The sequence below is a fragment of the Poecile atricapillus genome, chromosome Z (assembly GCF_030490865.1).
Source record: "Poecile atricapillus isolate bPoeAtr1 chromosome Z, bPoeAtr1.hap1, whole genome shotgun sequence".
NCBI lineage: Eukaryota > Metazoa > Chordata > Aves > Passeriformes > Paridae > Poecile > Poecile atricapillus.
In genome coordinates, this window is record NC_081289.1 from 16,156,007 (window position 1) to 16,173,845 (window position 17,839).

General features: G+C 42.3%; 1 protein-coding gene across 1 annotated transcript in view; it reads left to right on the forward strand.

Moving 5' to 3' along the window:
- Positions 1-17,839, forward strand: part of LOC131592968 (inositol 1,4,5-trisphosphate receptor type 2-like) — a 241,875-nt gene that overhangs the window by 13,323 nt on the left and 210,713 nt on the right. Inside the window, exon 2 of the mRNA XM_058864988.1 lies at positions 15,133-15,203. Within this exon, the coding sequence (XP_058720971.1) occupies positions 15,133-15,203 (71 nt within the window). The remainder of the gene's footprint in view (positions 1-15,132; positions 15,204-17,839) is intronic.

Here is a 17,839-nt window from a genome sequence, read left to right on the forward strand (position 1 = left end):
GGCTGATGGGTGTGGGTAGAAAGGATCATTATGGACTTCTATCTTCAACTCTCTTATTTTATAGATTCAAGGAAATGAGGGCACTGTGTCCCAGCTTTTGAGGAATTTAAAACAGGAGTGGATGAGAATATGAATTATACTCCAGAAGTTATTTTGTTTCAATATAAAGCAAATCTCTACATTATGAAGAACTTTTGGGGTGATGTGGACTGTGTAGAAGATCAAACACTAGGCTGGAAAAGCTTGTTCCAGCCTGTTGGGTAACATGAACATCTCTTGGATGGAATTTTACAGGAGAGCTTATGAAGTCCAGGGATTGACTGGATTTGAGTGAGACATAATGAATCAAGCAGAATTCAGTCCCAATTGCCCTTTATGCTTCCTTTAACTATGTACTTGAAATATGTGTTAAAATAGTCTACCCTGTTAGAGTATCTGACAAGTGCATAGCTAAGAAGACCAAGTTCACGTCCAGATCAAGAATAAAGATTTCCAACAAGCTGAGGTGAAAGAAAGCTTTTTTTTCAGTAGCTGCTTTTCATTTATTGTCTCAGTTTAGCAGAGGTCATAGAAGAACTAAAGGAATTTTACCCCTTTAGCCTGAAAGAACTGAAAATATCTTGTCAGCTCTTCTTTTCAATCACTTCAGTCCTCTGAGGATAAGGAAGATATTGTATTCACAGGCTTGCCTGAGTGATGAAATGCCTTTAAGTACCTGAATGTTGACAGAATGGTCTCTACATCTTGGCTGTGGGTATGTGTGTTGGTGGATGATGTTGCCCATTGAAGGAGCTTTGGAATTTCTGTGTTTTGGCTGGGTTTTGGTTGTTTTTACGTACTGGTAGCTTGAGGGATCAAATCTGAATACTTGTTTTCTAAGAATTGTTGAAGGTACTATTGTTTCTGTTAAAAAATTGATGCAAGATTTTTCTGATTTTTGCAGCCAAAAGAAATACAGATCTGTTTTGTAGGGTGGACCTTAAACACCTTCTGTGAGTTCTCAGTCCTTCTCCATGTAAAATGGGACTGAATTATTGTGAATGCAATGAGGTGTGGGTTATTTAATCTAGTTGAAGAGGAGAGGGAGGAGGATTTTCCTGTGCATTGTGAATATTGGTCTTTCCATGTGGCTTGGTCCTAGTCTGGGGATGAGGGATTTTCTCTTTGGAGGCTGCTGTTCCCACCTTAATCTGGCACCTGGGTATCCAGATGAAGTTCTGTGTGTCTGGATTTCTGATTCATATTAGCCCTAATGTGGCAGCAGCTGCTTTCAAATGGGTCTTGCCTAGAGGGGATTACAGGGAGTGCTGTGAGGTCTCATTTTACTTCTTCCACCTTAGCTACAGTGTGCTGAGAGGAGGGGAAGTTGGATATTTGTGCCATCCTTTGCAGATAGAGAACTAAGCACTCGCTGGTCAGCTGTTTTCTGGGCACTGTGTTGCCAGAGTAAGTCAGCAGAATATTTAATTTAAATGCCATTGAAAGTCTGCTCTACAGCTATGACAGGATCTCTTCAAAGTTAGTTGGCAGGAACTTAGCAGAACTTTGGTGTGTTAAGTGCTGTGATACTTTTTTCTAATTTCAGGATGACAAGTTAGAGACAAGCTTTTCTGTTGTGTAAACACAGAGCTTTAAACACAAACAAATAGTTATTTTTGGTGCTCTTTTCCTATGACAAAAATTAAACTTAAAAGGTAAAAATAAACAAAAACATGTTCTAAAACCTTCTCAGATTAAAGGTTAGAAAAAATAAAGAACAAAGGCTCAAGATCACTTCCAACTCACATAATTGCTGACACAAAGTTGCAGTCCAGCCAGATGAACAGCACATTGTGAGGTACAGGAATAATTTGTAGTCCTTTTAAGTAACCAGAGTAGCAAGTAGCATATACATGCAGTGGAATAAATCCTTGTCTCTGCTTCAGTTTTTTTAAGAAATATGATAATATTTAGGTTCTATCTTAATGGATGAAAAGAGAGCAGTTAACTTCTGATGTCTTATTTAGGGCACTGTACTGATGGAAGAATTTATATGTGAGTAAACTGTGGTATCAGAGCTGGTTGTGTCTTTTGCCTTGGTGAATAGTTTTTCAAACCACCGAGGCTGTGGATGTACACTTACTCTGAAAGCTGTTTTTCATCAGTGGCTTCACATTACTGCTCCCCATCAAAACAGTTTATGTGAGTGTCTCTCAGCCCTCTCTAAGCAATATGAGCTCATATACTTAAGCAATTTAGTAGATGATTTGTGCTAACGGGGTTGACTGTTGCTTAGGGACCCTCAGGCTCTGAAAGGCTGTAATGTGAAATGAATGACCCAGATTAATGTTTATTTTTGCCCTTGCCTGGGTTTGGGTCAACTTAGTTCTTTTATTGAATGTTGTGATCTGTGGGTCCTGTAACTCAAAGGAGTGTCAGGTATGCTGTTTTATTTCCATCTGTCAAATCAGAAAATAGTGGAGAGTTCTGCTCCAGAGAGGTGCTTGGGGCAAGGCTGGCAGCTGGGATTTCCAGTCAGGGAGGAAGCTTGGGAAGAGCATGTCTGTTTTAACAGGAGGCCAGACCTTCTGCCACTCAGGCTGAAGCATCTCAATGTCCTCTTAAACGGAAGTGTTAATCAAAATATAGCAGACTAATTGTTTATGTGAGTGGATGAGATTATCCCAGACAATGTGGTGCTGTTTGACTTGGAGAAGGAACTGTGTAACCGTATGCAAAGCTGCACCACAGCGATAGACAACTGGCTTTTTGATTAGGTCATAAAATCTGGGGAGGTGATAAAAATGGAGCTGATTTTTGGGTGGGGTGCTCTGCTATCTTTTCAGATCAGCTTATAGCTGTGGAGTATTATTTACTATGCACAAGTGAATAGGGAATAGTAGCTGAGGCAGTGGGCAGGTTTTTAATCTTCATGTGCCAGGCAGTGGGTTAAGCTCTTGTGATAATGTGTCCGAGAGCTTTGTGGAGTGATAAGAAAAAGGCTAGAATAGTTTTACTGTGCTAAATATTGTTGCACCGTGTTAGATTAGAACTTTTTAAATGGGGGCTGCTTGTACCAATTAGTTTAACTTGAAAGTAGGTGTGAGCTTTGGTACACTTGTTTTTGTGTCCAGGTTCCCTTTGCAGGGAGAGTGTGCAGTAGTGGTTGCTGCTACAAAGTCTCAGTGGGAACAAGGGTGTCCTGAAAATAAACCTCAGGATCTCAGGCTTGCCTGTGGTTGCATTTAAGACCTTGCACTGACACAAAGGGGTGGAATACACACAGCACCCTGAAAAGCAGAATGCCTCCTTCCTGAGAAGAGCTGCTAAAATGTATCCAATTTACTTTGTTTACTCTGGCCATAGAGAGCTGGTATCTCTAGAAAGGGAAACAGGTGGCTTTCCATTGCATTTCTGCCTTGTCCCCATCATCCTGGTTGAGAGTTGGTCATGCAGGAATAAGGAATGATGGCTACTTAGTCCACCACATTCTGACCTTGCTCCAGCTCCTTGTGGGAGCTGCATGCTCTTTTTCAAACCAGGTAATTTCTTTTCTCCTGTCATCCCTCATGTTATTTCTGTCCCACTCACTCATGCCTTGGCACCCTATGCCATCCCATCGCCATTTCCCACACCTTGGATTTTGCCCTTCCCCTGTTGCGTGAGGGCATCCAGAACTTCTTGTAGGACAAAGTAAAACCCTGTATGCTGCAGCCAGGGCTCTTCTCTGCGTGCAGAGGAGCTGATCACAAGGCTGCCCCTCTGCTACGCCTCCTGCCCAGCTCGCCAAGCAGCTGCTTGCCCAGCGCTCTGACAGGTCCTGCCGGTGAGTGCAGAAGGGGAAATGTTATTTTTTTCCCATGTATACAATGAAAGGAAGCGCTTGTAATAAATGGAGTGAGGTAAAAAGGCTTTCCCAGCACATTACCTTCTAACACTTCTTCATCCTGTTTCTCTGCTCCAGGTCCTGTTCTGCTGTGGGGAGCGGGACTGAATTCCCAACAGCTGGCTCCTGCCAGCTCCCAAGGCCTGCCTTCCTCAGGCACAGAAAGCCCTGCTTTGTCCTGTCAAAGGGGATGAAGGACGTCTCTCCCTTTGAACTGGGCAAAGGAGGGTCTCTTGCACCTTGGTGCACTGGAGCTGGTGTAGGAAAGTGCTATTTCATTGTTAACACAGCAAAAGGAATAATAAAGTCTCCAGAAATTATGTAAAAGACAAGAGGGGTGGGTGGAAGGGTGGAGAGAGGAAATACTTGGAGATGTCTGCAGTGCTTCCTGTTTGCTTCTGAAAATTATGAGTCAGATCCCCCAGAAACAAAAGAGAGGGGTTTGAAAAATGGTGAGATTTAAAAAAAAAAGTAGTCATGTGTGCATCTGTTCTCTTGGTCTCCTGGTTTTTGAGATCTCAGAGCTAGAGGCCATTTTTCACATTTTTCTGGGCAGTGGTGATAGCAAGGAACATACACCCTTTTCCTTTCCAAGTGAAAGTAGAGGGGTTTTTAGTATCTCTCAATGCAGCATCAGGAAGGAGACCAATTGAAAAGATACCAAAGATTGCATGGTTTGGAATAAAATTTGTGATAGCATCACAGTTCTTCTCAAGTGGATTGCTTGAAGAGCTTTTGCAACAGGAGTTAGGTGTAACCCTGGAGCTGGCTTGCCTTTGCTTTCTGAGGTATATACTTTGGCACAGGAGGGAGAAGGTGCGCTCTGTGTGCCCAGACTGTGTTTGATACTGATACAGAAGGAGGAACCATGCTCCCTTTTTCCCAGGTCAAACAGCATGCATCTTTAAAACCCATGGATTCTGTGGGATTTGTAGCATGAGTGTTGATAAGTGTATGTGTGTACAGTAGGATTGCAATTACAAAGGAAAAATGAAGTGGATATCATTGTTCTACTTATCATATCACCAAGTTCAGGCTTTTCTAGAAAACTTGATTTCCTTGTTTCTCTGCCAGTTAATTTCCAGTAAATGTATGTAAGTGATAAAAGACTCCAGCTTTCCCAGTAGAAAGTGATTGTTTGCAGGTGTTTTTCCCCCGTTAAGGTGTCAGGATAAGCTGTGCGAGGAGACCTGGAAGCATTTCCTTCAGCTGAAAAGAATGCTGCCGAACTGGAGGGCCTGAAGGTACAGGGCCAAACTCATTTCTTTGTAACAGAGCTTGTTGTTAAGACACACCTTAGAAGGTGGTCTGACTGACAGCTGACAGCACAGCCAGAGAGACAGAGCTTCTTGGTGCTCAGCAGAGTCATTGCTGAGAGCTCAGGTGGACCAAAAAAATCTGTGGTAACAAATAGACACCTGCTCTTGTGTGCTCTGGGGTGCTGGATGCAATAGCCTGTACTGCTGTGTTTCCTGGAGTGATTTTTGCACTGTTCCCAGACCTTGTGCAGGGATGGGGATGGAAGGGTCCTGGAAGCTCCTCCTGGAGTGCACAGCCACACTGGTTAGAATGCTGAGCTCTGCTGAGCACATGTGGGGTTTTCTGTGCCTCAGAGCCTGGGAGAGTCCTTGGGCATGTGAGATTGGCTGTTGTTGAGTGTAGCCTCCTTGTGGGAGATGCCAGCCTGCCTGGTGGTTGGTTTGAGAAAGTTTTGGGGTGTGAACCTGCTATGTCATTTTCCTGCTTTATGATTATGGAAGGTTCCCAAAAGTAGAATAGGGTCCTTTTCCACCTTTGACTTTGCACCTGTCCACTTGCACAGAAGTGACTGTTTTGCCACCCTGCTTGTGGCTGCTGTTTTGTGACTCTCGTACTTCCCAGCTCCTTCTGCTGTGGCCGGAGCATTCCCAAGCATTTCCTCTTCAGGTTTCTGCTCTGTGCTGCTGCGTGGGACTCTCTCAAGCGAGTGTGTACAGGTCGGGGGTAGGTGTGGCAAAGGACTCCTAGAGCTGCTCCCAGCAACTGGGAAAGCAGCTCTGAGACAATCTGGAGCAGCTCCCAAAATGATCTCTCCCTGCAGGAAACTGGCTCTTCTAGGTTTTAAAACAAGTAAATAAAGTCACTGTGATTTCTCAGCTGGTTTTTATTTGGAAGGTTTTTTTTTAACTTGCTGCTGAAGAAAGAGAAGAGCAAAGAGAATATGCAAAAATACCTGTCCCAGCTGCAAAGATTTGTAAACATTTATTGTTGCAAAATGAAAATAAAAATAATACAATCATTTGTTGAGAGAATTGGAGCATGTGTTGATGTGGAGGTATCTCCCTGTACAATTCTCACTGCCACCAGTGAGAGCTGAACACATCAAAGGGTGATCAGACCTCATTCAGGGAATCCCTGCCAACCCAAGTCATTGTCCCCAGGGCCAGAAGTAAAGGCTGAAACCAGCAGCAGAATTTTGGGATCTGGGCTGCATGCTGGCTACAAGCTTGTTGGTGGTTATGCTGTATTTATCTGAAGGCAAAACCAGGCAGCACCTGTAATTCCTTGGCAAGGAGGTGGTCAGGAAGGTTCATGTTTCTCCTGTAAAGCCCAGGCTTGCACCCAGTGCCAGGATTTTGCACATCTCATGGAAAGGGGCTGTGGCTGGGGGAGCTCAGGATGTGTTGTGTGAGTGTGCTTGGCCTTGTAGACGGCTCCTGGGGCTGCTGAAGGAAGGTGCCCTAAAGGAAGGATATGAAAAGTGCTGGGTCAGGTGCTGAGTTGCTGCAGGAAAGGGCTGCTTGACTAATTTCAGTGGAATTACCTGTGTTCACGCTAACTTGGGCTTGTCCCCGTTGTTTGCCTCTGAAATGAGGTGAGTTCTTTTCTTCATTTGGTATCCTGACATATAACAGAGTTTGTAACATCGAGGTCTTGTTATCTGTATTGTCTGAAAAACTGGGGTTTAAGCAAAAACTTAGGCATGTGAAATTTACATCTCCTGCGTGAAACGCACTGCAGAATGCGTAAAGTGTCAGCATTTTGGTTGAGCAGTGTTTCCCACCCACATTTTTACACAGTGTGACATGGGTTGGTCTGATGGATTATTGCTGTTTGTGATACAAAATGGAGAAAGCCCTTAGATCATTTTCCAGGATTTACATTCAAACCTATGTTTGCAGGATTGGTAATTTTTTCATGTATATTTGTGTATGTATATATTTTTGTATGCATGTGTTTGCTTATATATACGTTGTCATTCCAGATGCTGAGATTCATTATAGGCCTTACAGTTTGTCTGCTTAAACAACAGTATTTTTACATTGTGCTATTTCAGCAAAGTTTCCTAATTTTCTTCCTTTGCTTATGCTTCCTTTCTACAGTAAGTGTTGCCATTTTGATGAGTAGGTGTGACTGCCTTCATTATGGTGATGAGGTCACTTTTGATTCCTGGACAGATATTGGCATTTCTCAACAGTATTTTTCTGGGTAAATCTCTTCATTTTCATTAAACGATGTTCACAGTGAATGATCCAGCCTTTCTGACTCCTTTTATTAGCACATAGTTCTTCAAAGAACTTTAAGAACTGATAAGAGTCTCCTTTCAAGTGGCCATTCACAAATATGTGCAAAGCTGAGAAAAACCCCTCAAATTCTTCTGTTGTAAACTACACATAGAATTTCTTTTGATTTGGATTATTTTCCCTATGCTGCTGGCTTACTTTTGCTGTCTCTGGCTGAATAGGTAACTCTGCAAAGAGTTCTCGGTTTTGGGAGCAGCGACACTGCTACTAGAATTTTTCTGAAGTCACTGTGTACCTTGGAAATTTAAACTGCTCAGTCTGATAGGGCCTGGTTAGTGAGCTACATGCCTAAAATTCACATAAAGATGCAGGGTTGCCTCCGACACCCTCATTTTTAGTTTACAGTGGTCCCAGTGTCAGCATTTCTAACGTGTGTTAGGTTGATATACCTAATAATTCTACTTCATCTGTGCTTTCTTGCATTGAGAGAGCTGTGTTGCAGACCTGTTACAGGTGGTTGTCAGGTGTGAGCCAGTGGGGTTAAAGTCATGTGTGTAATCTTGATTTTCTGATTTACTTCTAAGTTTGAGCCAAATCCTGGACTTGTTTACATTCAATATGTAGTTAGCTGGATTAAGTGGAAATGCTGCAGAGGTTAGATTGTAATTAAATCTTTGATGAATGACCCTCAGTGTGAGGTGCTGACACTGCTGCTTCTTTAAGCTTCATCCCTCAGGGCACTTTTGGGAAGCTGGGATGATAGGGGTGAAATCCTGGCCTCAGAGACATCGGTGGAAATTTTATCCATTCAAAGACAGCTAAGATTTCACCTAAAAGGAAAATTTTAGTAATGGAAAAATTGTCCAGTCCTCCAGGTGATATGCATTATTAGTGGGTCTATGTTCTGCAAACCACTAAAGAAAGCCTTCAGAAAGCTTTCCTAATACTAATTTTCAATTTTTTTAGCTTTAATAAAAATGTATTGTAAAAGAGGGTTTGCCTGTGGAAGTGTTGTCCAATTAAATGCCTTTGGGCTGTTGCAATGTCCTTGTATGACAGATTCTTACTTTTTATATTAAAAAAAAAAACACAACAAAAAACCAGAAAAGAAACAAAGGAAGAAATCAACCATTTCCTTGGGTTTATGGGAATGTAATTTGTTTATTAAAGGCAATGAGACAGGCTGAAACCAAACCCTGCCTGGGAGCAGAGCACCAGTGTTGTACAGAGGTACAGCAGGACTGAGTGTGCCTGGGGAGGGAGCTGGGTGGGATAGGCTGGCACACCTCCTCCCATTGCCAATTCCTCTGGAATCACAGAGTAGCCTGAGCTGGAAGGACCCACAAGGATCACTGAGTCCAACTCCTGGCCTTGCACAGCACAACCTCAAGAATCACACCCTGTGCCTGAGAGCATTATCCAAACACTCCTTGAGCTCTGTCAGCCTTGGGACTGTGACCAATTCCCAATCCCCTTTTCACAGCAGAAAATTGGTGGGCTTGGCACCACTGAAAATGCCTTGATGTATGTTATATTGATGTGAGTATTTTGAAACACTGTGCAAGTGTTCATTTACTTGGCAAAAATTACTATGTCCAAACAAAGCTCGGTACCATTTTCTTGGTGCCTTAATGGCTTACCTATTATGCAGGCCAAGAAAATTGCAAAACTGAGACTAAAATCTAAGAACCGTGCGTTCTCATTTCCTCTGTAACCTCCAAATAACATTTTCTTCCTTTGTAATAATTTATTTTAGCTCTGTTCTTATAATTTAATTGAGATTGCATAATGTTTAAAATGTAAATATAGCTATAAAAAGGGATAAACAAGTTCTACTGAACAGGAGTTCAGTAGAACTTGTTACTTTTGCAAGCTAAAAGCATGATTGAGTATAACACAATACAATAGAATAACAAAATGACATTCAGGATTTATAGCTGGATTGCTTAATTGAGCAGAAAAACTTCTGCTTTTACTCCCCCCTCTCCCCCTTGACATGCAAGCCTGCAGGTACAGTTACAAGAATATATGAATGTACTATCAGATAAGGGAAAAACTTTAGGGCTAATTATTTGTGCAGGTATTAGTGCAAATGTGGAGCTGCCTGTTTGTATGGTGGTGTTTTTGTTTCTCAGTATGTGCTTGGGGTTGTACTTTCTGCCCTTGTGTCTCCACAGCATTTGATAATACAGTTCAAAGTGACCCATGTGAGCATTTTTTGGGATGGTGGGAATGGCTGAGTTCCTGTTCTGTGTAGAGATAAAATGCACCCACATCCTTGTTTCACACTGAAGGTTGTTCATGGTGAAATTTGTCTGCTGTTTTAGACACCTTGAGGAGTTTGGAATGTTTTACATGCATAGAATTTTGCTTTCCTAGTGTAAGGGAATACCCTATTAAACCATTAAATAGCTCATTTCAACCTGTTTTATGCTTCGTGTTTGTGGCAATTAAAATTTGTTCAGAAAGGAAACTATAAAGTTCCTAATGTTTGAGGCAGGCAGGAGCCAGATTTTCTTGTCTCCTAGCTGCTGTACCTCATTGATATGAAGTTCTTTAAATATTGTGTTCTGCTGTCCTCCCATTTATGAAAGGGGCTCTTTAGCATGGAATCTTCCTAAATGGTACAGAGGTTTAATAGTCCTGCTATAAGTGCAAGGAAGAGCCTTTTTATTTTCTGTGCCGGCTGGGATTAATGTAGGCGACCCTAAAAGATGTGAAAAGATGATGGTGAAAAATTTGGCTTTGGAAAGAGACAAGAAAAATGACACATTTCATACAGAGTAGCTAAATCATAGAGTTGTAAATCATTTGAAGCAGGACTGGTAGTCAGAAAAGAGTATGAACTCACATTTTGGGAAGGGTGAGGTAGGATGACTGTAGATTTTTGGCAGGAGACCGTTTGAAGCACACAAGAAGTGGGCTGACCTAGATGCCTGATAAGAGGCTCAATGAAATGAAAAGTGGGTGGACTTGGAGAAGAACTGGGTGGATCTGATTGTTTTGGCACTTAGGTATTTGATGTTTGATTTCCAGGGCAGCAAAATTTTAATCACCTATTGTTCATTATTGGTTGGTTTCTTGGTGGTATGACTTGCACCTCTCTTTCCGAGTGGTTGCTGGGATGTGTGGAGCACGGGAGAGGCTTTGTGCTGCAGCTGGGGAGGAAAGAAGTGTCCTGGGTGGCAGGTGCTCTGGAGGAACATTTCTTTGGAGGAGGTTGTGTGAAGGGACATCTGAGGAGCAAAGTGAGGGAGGCATTGGGAGCAGCTCCTTTGTTCACAAGGGATGTCAAGGTTATGTGGTTTTGGAATGGAACCTCAGCATTCTTTGTAAACAAATATATTGCTGGGCTCCACTGGCAGTTAAAGTATCCAGCTTCTCTTAATGATGCCTGTCCCCAACTTTGCCTCTCTTCCTGCTGCTGCCCAGGCCCTGTGTGCTGCTCAAAAAGGCAGTGAAATTATGATACCATTAAGAGAGTAAAAGCTGAGCAGCTTGAGTGTCTTAGATTGAAGACATCGCCTCTAGCTTAGTTTATTCAGCTTTTTGAGGAATAAAATACTCCATAGATATATAAATAATACCGAGTGTGTGATAGACATCAACAGTTGGGTCTTGTATTTTTTAACAAGTCACACACACACACACACGTGCAGTTCCATGTATGGGAGAGTCCGTGTGCTCATGTGTTTATTCAGGTATTGTTGTACTTAATAATATTGTCTATGATTATTGGGTGGAAAGCTCTGTTGGTAGGAAGAGGCAAAATATATTTCAGATGGTATTTTTGAAACTCAATGCACAAAGCTAAGATAAATGATATTATGTGGCTGCTTTCTTTAACAATCTAAAAAGCATCTCATGTTATGAAAGAGACCTAAAATTCATGAAACCAACCGTAATTACCTTCCTATTATTTTCTTACATTGGTTTTTGTTTTTTCAGAACGCACCTGTATCTCAGTAGTAAATCTAAAATAACTCATCACTGGGAACAGTCCTTCCAGGATTACAGCTGCACAACTATTCCTTGACTCTTGCACTACCTCTGAAAGTTCCTAGAAACCTTTGGTGTATTTACCTTTAGTCTGTGTTACATAATCAGGGGAGCTTGCAGGACATAAAGACTTATGGAGCATATATGATTCCTATCTATGAACCCAGGCACCATTAGACTTTTCTGCCAACATACCTTGTTTATCAGTTATACCTCTGCTGCTTCTCAGTCCTGTTCCTCCCACCCCTGTGTCCTTCCTCCCATTTCACCAGAGAAGGGATGGCTTCAACTCCACCAGATGATGGGGGAGAATGAGAGGAAGAGAGGTGCAGAACTCTACAGGTTCATACTTTGACCACTTGACATGAGGCAGAACTTTTTTCCTGTGTAGTGACTGAGCACTGAACAGATTGCCCAGAGAGAATGTGGAGTGTCCTCATTGGAGATACTCCAGAGTTGTCTGGGCACAATCCTGTGTCCTGTGCTCTGGGATGGCCCTGCTGGAGCAGGGAGGTGGGGCCAGCTGCCCCACTGTGGCTCCTTCCACCCTCAACCATCCTGGGATTCTGTGACGACAGTGGAGAGTTGAAACTGCCTTTACTTTCCCCCCCTGCCTCTGTGGAGAAGCACACCTTATATCCTAGGCAATGCTTTAGGTAGCTCAAATTCTTGTTTAATGAGCCTTTGTAGGCTGTAGCTGTGTACACTTCTGTACACTGTGAGGCCTTAATGGTTTAAACACCTGCTGGTCTGTGAGGTTGGCTGCCTGTGGCACTACGATGAGGAACTGCCCTTGCTTGCCCTGCAGCGAGTGGAAAAACTTCCAGTGGCTTCAGTGGGAGAATGACTGGGCATCTGTGACAAGCAATCCCATGAGCATTGTTGCTTTCAGCCTCTAATTCTGCAATTACTGAATACAAAGGGTCATATGTAAAGTCCAGGGGTGTAATTACTATTTTGACTTTCCTGATGATTTATCTTAGGCACTACCAATGAACTGTACAGCTTAATTACAGCAGTTACTTGGAGGGATTGTGCAAACCCCAGGTATTTATTGTGTTCAGGGAAGAACTAGCTCAGCTAGAGATCATTTCATGTATGTGCAGGGATCTCCTTTGTCATTTATGTGCTGCCAATGTATGGAAAGCTGAAATGCAATTGTGTCGTATGTGCCAGATGCTGAATGACAGCAGAGAGCACAAAGCAGTATTGTCTGCAGTCCAGCTGAGGAATTAAACCCCTTTGTTAAAGCTTCTCTGATAGTACCATGCTTAAGTGGCTTGAATATTGGCACCATAATTTGGATCAGTGTTTACATAGCTTGCACATTTTATGGTATAATGCAATAAATATAATACAATAAATTCTGCCTTTATCTGAAAAGCCTGGTCTGGTGCACTTTGGCCTCCTATTCAAACCTACAAGCAAGTGATCTTAAAACCTGCTGTGGTGTGGTGTGACAGTAACTGCAGGTTATACAGGAGTCCAGGATCTTTTGCAGCCAAGCCTGTTGTTTGGTTTCACACATCTCAAATGGATTTGTTAGCAGGTTACAAAGGTCTTGAATTGCTGCTTGTTTAACACAGCCACCTCACAGGTGTCAGTAACAAACCAGCAGCTGCTTTTGGCTTGCTATAAAAGTGGGATTTGAATATTTTGAATTGTGTGTCAGAGGAAGTGGTCTGTGTTTGAAGAGCCTCTTCTGTTCCCCTCCACAGAGCGTGCTGAAGTCTTGCATCATGTGCAGTGTTCAGCTCAGCACTCCTTACGGTACGGTAACGAGCACCTCCAGAGTAAATAAGGAGCTGTTAGACTCCCTGAAGGTCATGCAGCTGGAATATGGGCTGAATGGCATTATGTGGAAATGCTGGGGATTAAATTGTTAATATAATAACTGCTAAATAAACAAAGCAATACTTTCCTCAGATTTTTGTCCTGTGCTATAAGAAACAAAGGTGTGAGAAGCTGAGATGCTGAGCAAGGGCTCAGGAGATGATGTTCCTGCTCTGTCATGCCACTGCCACATGCCAGTCAACCTTTCTCTGCTCTGATTTTGTGTCCATAGGATGGAAGCGGCACCAGTTCGTTTTCCTTTGTGTTCTCTGATGTCTTTGGTTCCTGAATGCTGCCAAACTCATTTATGGTCCTTACACTTGTGCCTTTAGAGAATGCTCAGTGGCAAGTGATTAATATTAGTTGTTAATGTCTGCTCTCTGCAAGGCCAGTGTGTTTGAGCACTGCAGCTGGCTGGCTCAGAGAGTGTGCAGGATCTCATTTGTTTTGCTCAGCACCACCACCTTGTTTTCTATCTGACTTTTGCTACAGTGACATGCCATGGTGAAAGTTTTGCATTTCACCCACAGCTGTGGTTGTCACAAGTTGTCACCAAGGAACACAGGAGGTTCCTTGTGTGTTATGGTTAGCTTTTCAATATGCCTCCATCCTGAATGTGCTTAAGGTCGAACCTTATGGGTTCCCCCTTAAAAACCTTTGAGGGATTTTATTGAGAGTGAGAAGTACTTGGCATTTAAATCCTTTGGCAAAGCTTCTGTTAAGGTAGTTCTTTCCTGTCAGCTCTCTGTGACTCCAGGATTTAGGTGCTATTTATTGGAAGCTTTGGCCTATTGGAACATGGACAGAGCACAGGATGCCTGCAAGACTTTTCCTGAGTCCTGCTTTCTGAACCTCACTCTGTTCTTGTTAAACCTGCCCTAACCTAGGCTGTGAGGAGCACAGCTCCCTAAGGCCCCCTGCTCGCTGCTGAAGCTGTTTCTTCAATTCCCCTTCCTTACTGACACCTCATGTTTGCATCTAGGTCTGTTTTGAGATTGGAACTGCTGACTTCCAAAATTCTTTGTAATTTTTGCTTCTGGGAGCTGCAGCCACAGTTTGTCATCTTGCTAGAGGTAGAAAATTCTTGGGCGTGCTGGGGGATCGGCCTTGCTGTGCTCGTGGCTGGAGGCAAAGCCAACTTGAGTGAAAGCTGAATGCAGCTATTGTGTAACTTGGCTGAAGCAAATTTGTGCTTTTTCTGGCAATTTCCAACAAAAATGCTGCTAAGAAAGTTGCTGTAAAGTGGCAGGGCAGTAGTGTGTCCTTAAACACGATTTTCCTGAATAATTGTTTGAAATGGGAAAATTGTTTACAGGATACTTCCCGAAAGGAAGCTGAATTTATGTCCAGGAAGTTCTGAGATAAGTTTAACAATTCGTATTTTAAATTTTATGGTTTATTTAACTTCTAAAATATTGCAAGAAATATATTAGATTTGTCATCTAGGTTTTCTGTTTTGGATTAAAGAAATGCTTATTCATTTTAGCACAGGAAAGTGTGGTCTTGGGAGTTTTGATCAGAGCTGAACCTTAATTCCATATGCCTCCTCAGAGGAAAAAGATGGGAAATGGTGAAGGAGAAAATCTGACAGCTGCAGAGAAGCAAACTGTTTCTAATTGAGGGGTAATGGCTCTGATGAAGGAAAACATAAATTTTACATGGAACATCAATGTATGTGGTGTTACAAAAGGGATTTTAACTGGATTTAAATGATCTGAAACACAGACCATTAGAAGAAATCCTCTCTCTGGAAGGAAAATGTAGACTTTCTTGGTTATGCTTAGTAACTGAATAACAGAGTTTCTAAGGTATTTTTTGTATTACACTGGAGAAATGTGGTAGCTTTTGGATCTATGGTGTGGCAGGCGTGTCTGTGCATTTATAAACATTGATGGCATGTTTTAGTGAGTGTGATAACTTTTGTTTTTCTAGGTTAGTGGATGACCGGTGTGTGGTCCAGCCAGAGGCAGGTGACCTTGCTAATCCTCCAAAGAAGTTCCGAGGTCAGTAACCAGGGATCATTTCTCTTTAATGACCAACTGATGCAGTTCTGACTCCTTGGGCACTTCTGTCATGTAGCTTCCCAGAGGGTTTGTGGACACAGGGACAAAGTTTCAAACTGGAACATGAATGGCAGATTTTGAGAGCAAAATACAAAATTTGTAAAGGAAGGAGAGGCAGGTGGAAAATATGGGGAAAGGGGCTGAATTTTCCTGTAGTCCAAGAGCTGTTTGCTCTGTTCTGTACATTGAACACTGATCCCCTGCTCTGTGACAAACTCTTTGCTCAAGCCCTGCTGTTTCACTGTAAATGGGAAAGAAACTTGAGGTCCAAAGCTACTTGAGCTGATGGATTGTTGTTTTTTTTTCAGGATAAGATACCGTTTTAAGGAGTACTCCCAAATATTTTGTCAGCTTTTTGTTTTGCCTTTGTTTAAAACTGTATCTGTTTTTTTTCAACTTGACTTTGTAGATTTGGATAATTCTGTTGTTTTGCTTATTGGAAAAAAATACCAGTGCACTGACAGCATGTAGTTTTTACTTCTTGACTGCTAAAAAAGTACTCTTAACTGTGCCAAATCAGAGCCTTACTAGCCTGATCCAGGCCTCTTGTTGGCTTAAAAGAGCTTGGATTCACACTGATAAAGAGAATCCCTTGCCTGATTTAGAGCAAGGGAAATATGTTTCATGACTGTATTTATTTTCAATGATCTTTATGGTCCCTTCCAACACCAACCATTCTATGATTTTCAGGGGTTGCACTGACATGCTTAACCTTAGTATTTTATTTGCAGTTCTACTGCAAAAAATAAAGCATTTTAAACATTGGGAGAGTGAAGTTCTGCTTTCCCAGAGAGTTCAAGACTTTTTTCTCATTATATATTCAGGAAACATCAGCAGTTGGTTGCAGTTCCAGCTGTGAGCATTCAGCGCACTGGCAGATATTGGAAACTGAGAAAGTGAGGATACATACTTAGAAACTAACAGTAATAAATTTCAGTCACTTGTGTGACTGGATAACTTTAAAGCAGAGCTGGGGGATAGCATCCAGTGTGGCTTTCAGGCTACTTAACTGTGATTTTACCCTCTCACTTGTCTGCAAGTACATATGTAACTCACATTTTCCAGGTTGTGCAAAATATCATGTGGGGATCCTTGGAACGATATTTTTCTCACTGGACTGTTTCTAAAGTTGAACTTATTCAGATGAGACCAAGGTCACAGGGAAAGATTTGTGATAGGACGATTGAATACACCCAAATGCCTACAACTAAGGATCTCAACAGAGCTTAAAAAGACAGCCATAACTTTTTCACTGTCTAGTGTTTGAGGGCTTGATAATATAACTTCAGTTATAAAGAGTTCTTTTCTTGCAGCTCTGTGTTGTTCATTTCTAACTTCAAAAGGCAAAGAAAGAAAAAGTTTATATGTTTCTGTGTTAATGATTTGGGCACTTTGATGCAGGGTGGAAGCTGATTGAACTCCCAGCACTAATGATTTTCCACCAGTTGTGGTAGCACATGTGGAGCAGATGTCACAGGGAGATGGGACACTGACAAATGCACAGCTGTTTTCTGCTGCTGAGGAAACCAAGGACTGTCTCCTGAGTTACATCCCAGCTTCTGCAGGGGAGTGGTTTCCATTAGTTGTGGACGGTTTTGGCTCTGTCCCTTATTGTAGCCTCTGTCTGTTGCTTGCATAACACATCCCTTTGTCTCCAGTTGCCTCTGCTACCTCTTCTCCACAGCATCAAATCTTTCCTCTAACTTAGATCTTCCTCTTTTTGGGGATTCCCTCTTCTCCATCTTCCTCCCTGCCCCAAAACTTTTTAGTAGCTACTCTCCTCCTTCCTGCTGCTGCTAAGCATTCTTTTTTTTCCCTTTGAATTCTTGCTTCCAGTCACTCCTTATCTCTCTCTATTTTATAGTACCATACCATAGCTTAATTTTGGGACTGCTGGCATGGTGGTAGCATGCAAATTTGGATGAGCTGTAACAAAGTGATTTGGGTTGGAAGGGACCTTAAAGCCCATCTCATTCCAACCCGTGCCATGGGCATGGGCACCTTCCAACTATCCCAGCTTGCTCAGAGCCCATCCAGCCTGGCCTTGGACACTGCCAGGGATGGGGCAGCCACAGCTGCTCTGGGAAATCTGTGCCAGGGCCTCAGCACCCTCACAGGGAACAATTTCTTCCTCATATCCAATCTGAATCTATCCTTTTTCAGCCTGAAACCGTTCCCCCTTCTCGTGTCGCTCCATGCCCTTTTAAAAAGTCCTTCTCCATCCAGCTTTCTTGTAAGTCTCCTAAAGGTAGTGAAAGGTGCTATAAAGTCTCTAACACCTGTAGGAGAAACTAATTAGTGAAAAAGTATTTGTCACATTAATTTATGCAACCCACCCTTCTATAACAGCAGGGCTATTGTGTTAGGGACATCGAATATCATTTTTCTGCTGCTTCAAGTATACATAATCAATGTGTGTTCAGGAGGATGGCTGCAGGAAAGATGAATCTATCATTTGGATGTTTTCTCCTTCATCCTTTAAGTCAAATTCTAAGTGTGAGAATAGCAGGAGCTTTGCTGAGAGCCCAGAAAACTTGCTGTCTAATTGAGATTTTGTGCCTTGAACCATGAAGGTG